Source organism: Echinops telfairi, unplaced genomic scaffold (assembly GCF_000313985.2).
Source record: "Echinops telfairi isolate 266 unplaced genomic scaffold, ASM31398v2 ScPeMD7_70;HRSCAF=299, whole genome shotgun sequence".
Taxonomy (NCBI): Eukaryota; Metazoa; Chordata; class Mammalia; order Afrosoricida; family Tenrecidae; genus Echinops; species Echinops telfairi.
In genome coordinates, this window is record NW_022103968.1 from 65,402,276 (window position 1) to 65,412,065 (window position 9,790).

Consider the following 9,790-nt stretch of genomic DNA (forward strand, 5'->3'; position numbering starts at 1 on the left):
AAGTAGCAACGAAAATAATGTTATGGTTGGGGGACACCACAACATGAGGAACTGTATTAAATGGTCGCGGCATGAGGAAGGTTGAGAACCACTGTCCTAGAGCAATAGTTCCAGGGGTAAATCCATTGTTTACAGTCCATAGAATTTGAAATTCTGCTCTGCTGTATTCCCATTTGACAAGGATTCTTCTATGGCATCTTTGATAAAAATGTTCAGTAATGATAGCCATGGCACAGAAGGCAGTTAAGTTGTTCCAAGAGGCAATTAGTCACACATCCCTAGTCTCCTCCTACTTTTGATTTTCCTTCTTCCTCTGTTGTTCTAGGTGAAAAGAAATCAATTTTCATATAAATTGATCGAATTCTGCCTCAGCCACGTGACTGGAGTAAACGCAGTAATCCTAACTCTCTTGTAAACTGCATAAATAACTAGTATTCATTTTTTTAAAAAACAAAACCCTTGTCCACCTTGCTAAATCATGTTAACGATAGGACTTTGTCCTATCTTCACGTTATAAAAATATCGCTGGGAAAAGAAACACATGACTCATCATAGAAAGGCAAAATACAGTCATGTAGGAGATACGAAGATTGGGAGAAGATAGTTAAATTCACTGCGATGAGGGCAAAGAGGCTGAAAGTCATAGGTAAGCAATATAACGGGGCAGTAAGTAGACTGCAAAGATACAAGATAATAATCGACAGGACTTAGGGACTAGATCCAGAGTCAGGGGTTCTGGGTGACAAGGAGGATTGTGGTACTATTAAAAGGCTTATAACTCAGCTTAAAAACAACCCCCCCCAAATAACAGCATTGGGAACTTGAGGAAAAATAGATCAGAGGGAAGACCTTAGTTTTAAACTGTTTAGAAATTGTCCTTCTGCAGCATTAATTAAAATGTTACATTTTCCTCCCAATAGCAAAAATATTGCACAACCACTGAAAAATATCTAAAGGCTTTGTGATTTGGGAAAATATAAGGTCACCATGAAAATATAAGGTCACATTTTTATATCACTTACAGTATATACATTAAAAACAAAGACAAAAATACCTGCTAGTTAAGAGGAAAACATCCCAGACGGCAGAAACCTAAAATGCTAAGTGACTGAATCTCTGGAATGATTTTTTTTTTCTGTCTTAGATATACTAAATGAATATGCTTCTTTCACAACAACAAACTTTATTATTTAAAATAAAAAGAGCCACCCAATCACTGACTTATCTTATTTAGTGGTAGGAACCCTAACTCCCCTGCAAACTGAATCTTTCAACAATTTTCTTAACTTCACTCAAAGACTAGCTTGTAAGATAATGCTTCTCAATAGGTGAGTGTCCCGGGAGGGTCTGTCAGAATCATCTGGAGGAATGCTCTAATGGTGAGGGCTATACCCATTGCTCTTCTAGCCCCATTGCTTTTTCCTGCCAACTGCTCTCATGAAATGGATGCAATAAGACAACAGTTCCTGTAGACAGGAAACAGAAAAGTCTACTTATGCTTCATTAACAGCTCACAGAGAACTGTGAGGAACAGCTTTTTCAGAAGCAATTTTGTTCACATAGTCTTCAAAGAATATTCTATTAAAAAAAAAAAAGAATATTCTATTACATAAATAGTGCTATTTGAGATGACGGCAAAATATTCAGGTGGTAATGTAAGTGATAAGCTGGGGTTCAAAACCAGACCAGATTGACTAAAAAAAATCAACAAAACAAAAAAAAAATAGTAAAAACCCCAAAACAACAAGCAACAATCACACACACACACACAGACATCTTTTAAACTATAGTACACAAAGCTATTTCTCTCTCATTATCAAATACCTACAAGTATCTCAAATTCAAATGAACAAACATAATGTTAACTTTTTCCAAAAGATCAAATTCTGATCTTTTGAGTCTTCAAACGAAGACTCGCTTTCTGCTGGGGTTCTATTTCCCACGTGCTACACTGACTGCACTGACTGGAGGTGCTCCCAAAGGGCATGCAAGATACATGTGGACCTCACTCAATGTGATTTCCCTTCTTTCAAGAGTCATCTAACCTCCGATTTTTGACTTGGGCTTATAAGAGGGGACTTCAAAATGTTCATGGAAAAATGGAACTAAACAATAAGGAATTTTCCCCTTAAATTAAAAAGAACTCCTCTGGTGCCCAGCTATCAAAAGATATAGCATCTGGGGTCTTAAAGGCTTGAAGATAAACAAGCAACCATCTAGCTCAGAAATAACAAAGCCCACATGGAAGAAGCACACTAGCCTGTGTGACCACGAGGTGTCGAAGGGGTCAGGTATCAGCCATCGAAGAACAAAAAAATAGTATCACTGTAAATCAGGGTGAGTACAGAGTGGAGACTCAAAGTCCATCGGTAGGCAACTGGACACTCCCTTACTGAAGGGTTGTGGGGAGGAGATGAGGCAGTCAGGGTGCAGGGTAGCAACAATGAAACATATAACTTTCCTCTAGTTCTTAAATGCTTCCTTCCCTCTCTACGATCATGATCCCAATTCTACCTTACAGATCTGGCTATACCAGAGGATGTACACTGGTACAGATAGGAACTGGAAACACAGGGAATCCAGGACAGATGACTCCTTCAGGACCAGTGGTGAGAGTGGCGATGCCTGGAGGGTGGAGGGAATGTGGGGTGGAAAGGGGGAACCAATTACAAGAATCTACGTATAACCTGCTCCCTGGGGGATGAGCAACAGAGAAGGGGGCGAGGGGAGACGTCGGACAGTAAAAGATATGACAAAATAATAATTTATGAACTATGAAGGGGTCTAGAGGGAGGAGGGAGTGGGAAGGGAGGGGGGAAATGAGGAGCTGATATTAAGGGCTCAAGTAGAAGGCAAATGTTTTGAGAATGATGATGGCAACAAATGTACAAATGTGCTTGATACAATGGATTGATTGTGATAAGAATTGTACGAACCCCCAATAAAATGATTTAAAAAGCAAAACAAAGTAACTCCTTATAATTAAAATTGACAGGAATATAGTTCAATATAAGATACTCTACTCTTTCCAGAACTGAAAGTCAATTTTCTTTGTTTTTTAATTCATTTTATTGGAAGCTCGTACAACTCATCACAATCCATATATCCATCCATTGTATCAAGCACATTTGTACATTGGTTGCCATCATCATTTTCAATACGTTTAAAACTAAATTTTCTTGAACTCTGTTCAATTCTTTTCCCTCTATGAAATGAATGACAGGCTAAATGGAAATTTGATTTGGAAGCTAAATGCCTGCTACTTCATATGTTTCAATCCCACCTAAAATAGCTGGCCACAAAGCACAGAACCCCTACTGAAATTAACCACACAGCTCAATAGCAAACTATGTAAGTCCGAATCTTAGGACTTAATAGTTTGTGACCTTAGACAAACTTGGCCATAGCCTTTCTCAGGTATAAAATGGGAGAAATAGTACAATTTATTTCCCGGGGTTATACGGGGAACACGCAGTAAGAATTCAATGCCTGCCACTGCCAGCAATCTCCTATTCACTAGTCAGTCAGCTGTTCCTTGTCATGGCAGCTTTACATGTGGGGACTCCCAAAAGGCACCGCCTTAACTGCCGGCAATTCCCAGGCTGCTGCCAGTGCTTGCTTTTCAAGACTCTGAAGGCGGCTTGTGCAGCAGATTTACCCAGTCACAACTCATCTTGTGACTGCTGCAGGAAGACAAAATCCCTGACAATTTTAAGTTTTCTCCATTTATCAGGATGGTCCAGCTGTGAGGGTTGGGTCTTCTTTACACTGATTGGTAATCTGAAGCTGCAGTCCTCGATCTTCATCAGCACCTGCTTCAAGTCCTCCTTGCTTTCAGCGAGCACGGCTGTGTCATCTCCATATTGCCGGTTGTTGGTAGGCTTTCCTCTAATACTGATGTCACAAATATAGTTGCCTTTTATGTTACCGAAAAAAGGTATTTGCTATGAACAAATCATTGGTCTTGCAAAATTGATCTCCAGCTTCATTTTCCCCCCAATTACTGTTCCTTCCTTTTTGTTCCCAACTTATACATTCCAATAGTGAGTAATTATCAATGTAATTATCAATGCTCTTGATTGCATGTTTGACCAATTTCACACTGAAGTCCTTAGTAAAATTCTTCAATTTTTTCATCACTAGATTTGGTGATTGGTGCATAAATATGAGTAATGGTTGTATTGACTGGATTTCCTTGTATGTAGAAAGATATTATCCTATCACCGACAGCATTGTATTTTATGATAGATTCTGTAAATGTCCTTTTTGACAATGAATGCCACACCATTCCTCTTTATGTTATTTCTCACATAGTAAATCATATCATTTTCTGATTCAAAATGCCCAATACCAGTCCAATTCGGCTCTTTAATGCCTACAATACTGATCTTCTTGCATTCTATTTCATTTGTGATGACTTTCAATTTTCCTACATTCATACTTTGCACATTCCAAGTTCCAATCGTGAGATTTTTACAGCTGTTTCTCTTACCTCGAGTCATGAAGATCCTGAAGGTTTCACCCCCACGAGCATTACCTGACTCACTGCACCGTGGTTGACACCACTCCAAGAAATCAACTCCTCCTCAGTCACATTTTGAGTGTCCTCTGGCCCAGCGGCCCATTCTCTGGCACCATCTCCAACAATGTTTTGCTTCCATTCGTTAGGCTTGTAGTGTCTGACATGCTTTAAAGCTATGCATAAGGTTTTAGCAGCCACTTCCTCTGAAGTGGGGATCCACGTCCTTCTTCATTGTCTGTTCTTAAGTCTAGGAGCTCCGCTGAAACCTGCTCACTGTGGGTGACCCTGGCGGCATTTGAAATACCAGTGACATAGCTTCTAGAATCACATCAACACACAAGCTACTACAATACAACAAATTGACAGACAAGTGGCGCCAATGTTTAGGCACTGATAAACTCACCTTTCCGGAGGGTTTACTGAGAGTTGGAAGTAGTTCTTTGCCATTTCTAGCCTTCCTTGGTACTGAGCAGAGCCTTCTATCTGTCCCTTAAGAAAACAATAATAGTCTGTCAGAGCATTATTTACATGGTGTCATTACACTAAATTGCTCAGCAGCAATTTTCAGGAAGATAATGAATAAGTTGTTGCTCAGGAATCACAAGGCTTGTCTCTTAGTGTCCCTATTTTGACTTAAGACCAGTTGTTTTCAGGTGAGAGAACTAGATTTCTTGCCAGTTTCTAGTCCTTTTGTCCCAATTCTTTTCAATTTGGAATGTTTATGACCATTTTAGAAACTAATTAGTTAGTTATAACTAAAATATATAGTTACTTGGTAATAAAGTTATAAAACAGAGCATTATAAAAGTTTTCTAAGTAGAATCGAGCAGTAGCATGACTTCACCTTAACTATTATTTCTATCCATGTTTATAATGATAGTCACACTTAATATTTCCTATTCTTTCAGAAATACTATCATAGACACTTTTCATATTGCTATAAAGTCTTTGCAATCACCATACTTTTATGACTTCTTCACTTCTAAGGTATCTTCTTAAAATATATTATTCAGAGTGAATTTTTGAGTGATAGTGTGAAAAAAATATTTTGAACCTTTCTATGCTATCGGAACACACTATCAAATTATTTCCCAATTATTTAAAAAGAAAATTATTTCCCATTAAGAGTCCACCACTTTGCAATGCTAAAACAATGTACAGGAATATAAACTTTACCATATACTCAACATGGCATGTCATTCATATCTTTTTATATATGTTAATTTTTTTTCCATTTTTGTCTTTACTCTTAGAATGAGTATTTTAAGAGAAGTCTACTAGCTTTTTATAATCTATTGAGTGACTTCCTGTTTGTCTTACTCTTTTGTGCAACCTGCTCACCAGACGTAAGCATTAACTTTTAACATTCAGTACACACCGCATTAGTTTTTCTAAAATACCGAAAACGGCTCTGAGACTCATTACCAGCTTCAAAGACCCTAAGCTGAGTACGACTGAGCCATCTTCTATGGCTGGTTATACATTCGCTACTGATCACAGGATTTTAAATCACCAGCTTGATTTCCCCCAAAATGTATACTTAAAAAGTAAACATCTCAATTCCTACCTTAAAGTAATCGTTTTTTTCCAGACTTTCCAGGAAGGCAGGCCACAGAGGTGAAGTAGGACCAAGAGAGTTCTTGGGGCTGGAAAAATGCGGACTGCTTTTGGCGCACAAGATCTCAAATCCATGAGCCTGAATGACATGGTTGTGGAATTTTAATTAGTCAATTTTATTTTTTCATTTACTCCCTCTTAAGAACTAGGTGGCTAAACACATGGGCATGTGAACATTTATATAACTTGTTCAGATCTGTTGAAAAATCTGTATTTATTTTCAAGTTTTTAGATATCTGTAATTACCAAAAGCTTTAAAAGGAAAGAAAATAGTACAAAATAATATTTTTTCCCTTCAAAGGGATTTTTCTCTTGCCCATTATAAAATAGTCAATTTAAACTTATTCTTATTTGCTTAAGAAAAGGCTCGCAAAAGGTTTCTTGTTTAACATAGATTATATATAATTTGAGCATGGTCTGACACAGTAGTGACAGAAAGTCCCTTTGTTTTCTGAGTCCTTTGATTAAAAACAAAGATTTAAAAGTGAGTAATTAATGCACATAGAAAAACAACGGAAACAGGAAGCTTCCATGATCATTCCAGAACAACCTACTGCTACTCATGTCTTCCATGTCTCTTCAGAAGTAACCAACCTACGGACACACAGATGACTAACAGTGTGTGTCTGTCTGTGTAGCCTCATAAACACAAGCAAACACAACTTACTGCCATTGAGTCATCCTGACTCAGTGACCCGACAGGACAGAAGACAGTGCCCTGTGGGTTTCCAAGACTGCAACTGTTCACGGGAGTAAAAAGCCTCATCTTTCAACTGGGGAGCAGCTGGTGGTTTCAAACTGTTGACCTTGCAGATCGCAGCCCAACATGTAACCACTAGGCCACCAGGGTCTTCCATATATCCTCTTACTTCACCCTCTTGACACTAAATTGCACCATATCCACTGTCGGTATCTTTTATTTTTTCACTTAACCATACACCTTAAGAGATTATTTTATGAGAACACACAAATTTATCCATATCACTTCATGGATAGGCCACACATTTTATTTAATGATTCCCTTACTAATGGACATTTAAGTAGTTTCCAATTTCTTTGCTACTACTACAAGCAATGCTGTGAGAAGGATCATATATGCATCTTTGAGCACACATAAAATACACGTGGACAAATTTTTAGAAGCAAAAATGTTAAGCAGGGCAGTTTTTGTATTTCAAATGTTGATAGAGATTGCCAATGTAGTGTTGATTAAATCCATTTATATAACTACCATCAATATTTGAAAGTATTACTATCAGTGGTATTTCTTTGTTATACTCATCATATTAACTAAACATATTGTCAAACTTCTTGATTATTTTCCAATCTAATGTTGAAAACTACTATCTTGTAGCCTTGAGTAGCATTTCTTTCTTATATTATGAGCAAGGTTCAACATATTTCATAGGTTCAAATAAAAGTCCATTGTATTTTCTTTTCTGGCTCATGTGTTCATGGCTTGTAAATATTTTGTTATTACTTGGCTGCCATTTTTTTCATATTGACTCAGGAAGTTCTACATAATTAATAGGGAAACCAGCTCTTTTTATTGCAATGCTAGTAGAACATTGTCTCGGGTCTACTCTATGTCATTCTGTCCTTAAGCTTTTCTTTCCCATATTAGTAAGGCCTGGTGATCTATTTCTGAAAAATCAGTCATTATCACCACCAGTTGGAAATGGTCAACGGTGACTAATTTAATTTCTCTGGCAGAAATAATTTTCTTGTCAAATTTTTAATATCTCTTCATAGCTTCTGGTTTTAATTCATACTTGGAAAGTTGTTTCCTATAGGTTATAAGTTTTGCATTTTTTTCCAACTTTTATGGTTTCGATTTTTATATTTAAAGATCTAATTTAACGAATTTATTCTGGCATAAGGTATGAGCTTGTCAGCTCTAACTTTTCAGATGGTTTCCCAGTTGCCCTATTTCATTTACAGAATACTCAACTGTTTTCTTCTGCTTTGAAAGGCTGTGTTTATTACATTCGCTTACAAATTGGGCATATTCCTAGACTTGCTATGCTGTGCCACTGGTTTGTTAAGAAGATTTTTACATAAAAAAGAAAATACACTTTTTAGTTCAGCATTACCAACTTCATGCCCAACTCATGGGCTCGGAACTGGGGATGAGATGGGGGAGGCAGCTGGTATCCACTTCGCCGGTCTGGCACAAACTTCTGTTGGGACAACTGTGCATACAGGCACTTAGTGAAGGTGACCTGGGCATTAGAATAGGAAACACATGTGTTGTCATGAAAAGAACATCTAAACATTCTTTCACAGTTAAATGTAGCAATAACTCCATTTAGTACTTTATGACAAAGAGTGCCAAGATTAACTGAAACTATTCACAGCCTATTTTTTTACTTTTTCTTTTCAACAGCTTTCTTGAGATATAAACACTATAAAATTCACCCTCCTTGCCTAAATTTTATTTACCACTAATGGAGTTCTGAACATTAGTTACATTATATGGCACTTTGGGGAAAAGAATAATTCTTAAATTTTCTATAAGATATTAAATGTTTTATTAAATGGAAAACAATTCAAATAGGGAAAGTATAGTTAAAGATAACTAAGAAATTTGAGGTACAAAATAGGGAGTCAGGTCTTCTGGGAGGGATAAAATAAAAAGTTTAAAAGCTACTTGCCATGAGCAAGCAGAGTATAATTCTCCAATTAGAGAAACTAAGTGACCAAGAAAGCTATCTTACAGATGTCATTATTCGTGAATCAGGTAAGAATGTTCTGAAAGTCCGACAGGCTCGCAGGTCGACGGGGTCCCGCAAGTAAAATGCCTGCACTGCTGCAGCCACCAGTCTGGGCTGCTGCTTTAGCACTGCCACGATGCCGGCTGGAAGGAAGCAATGGGCTCGATGAAGGCACGCTCGAATTTTCTCTGGGTACCTGTAACAGACAAGATTATTGCCCTTTTTTTATTATGCACCTATGAGAAAATCTAGACTTTTATACCAGTCACCGATCCCGTAACATCTTATCATGTTTTGTCTCCAGGGAGTAACAAGAGACGTGAAGATAAAGACACCATATGTAACTAAGACCACAAGAACGAAGAAAGGAAAGAAAAAAGGAGTCGAAGAGGAACATAAAGAAAAGGAACTGACTACATCTATGTGAAGAGACGACGGAGGAGTTCAAATATGAGCAATTAAAATCAAGCCAAGGGCTGACTGTGGAACTGACTACCAATTGCTCACACGTCCATTTAGGTTGAAAGGGAAACAAATTAAAACAAGTTCATGGCAGCCAAAGTACAACCATGAGTCTATTCCACGTGCATTTTGAGAATATCTCAAGAACATTAGCTGCATTAAAAACCAATGACAGCTCTTCTAACAAAACTAATGCCAGAAGACCCGATGAGCTGTTGGAGGCCATCAAGACCATCGTTCATGAAGAAAGCAAGAAGGTCATTAAAAAGACAGGAAAGAAAGACAAGCTCAGAGTGGGTGTCAGGAGAGACTCTGACACTTACTCTTAATTATAAAATAGCAAAGGCAAATGGAAGAAAGGGCTGAACAGAACAATTGTAAAGTGCAGCTCCAGAAGACAAAGTAAAATATAAGGACGTGTACACAGACCTAGAGTAGAAAACCGGAAAGGAAGAACATGCTCAGCATATCTTAA

The 9,790-nt window shown here is 37.7% G+C and overlaps 1 protein-coding gene across 3 annotated transcripts in view; it reads right to left on the minus strand.

Annotated features, from left to right (window-relative positions):
• The window catches only part of ECD (ecdysoneless cell cycle regulator), a 36,768-nt gene that overhangs the window by 12,175 nt on the left and 14,803 nt on the right, over positions 1-9,790 (minus strand). For all 3 annotated transcript variants that reach the window (XM_045291647.1, XM_004701159.2, XM_045291646.1), the window contains 4 exons: positions 8,857-9,049; positions 8,233-8,361; positions 6,090-6,218; positions 4,926-5,011 (listed from right to left, as the gene is read on the minus strand). In XM_045291647.1, coding sequence (XP_045147582.1) covers positions 4,926-5,011; positions 6,090-6,218; positions 8,233-8,361; positions 8,857-9,049 — 537 coding nt within the window. The remainder of the gene's footprint in view (positions 1-4,925; positions 5,012-6,089; positions 6,219-8,232; positions 8,362-8,856; positions 9,050-9,790) is intronic.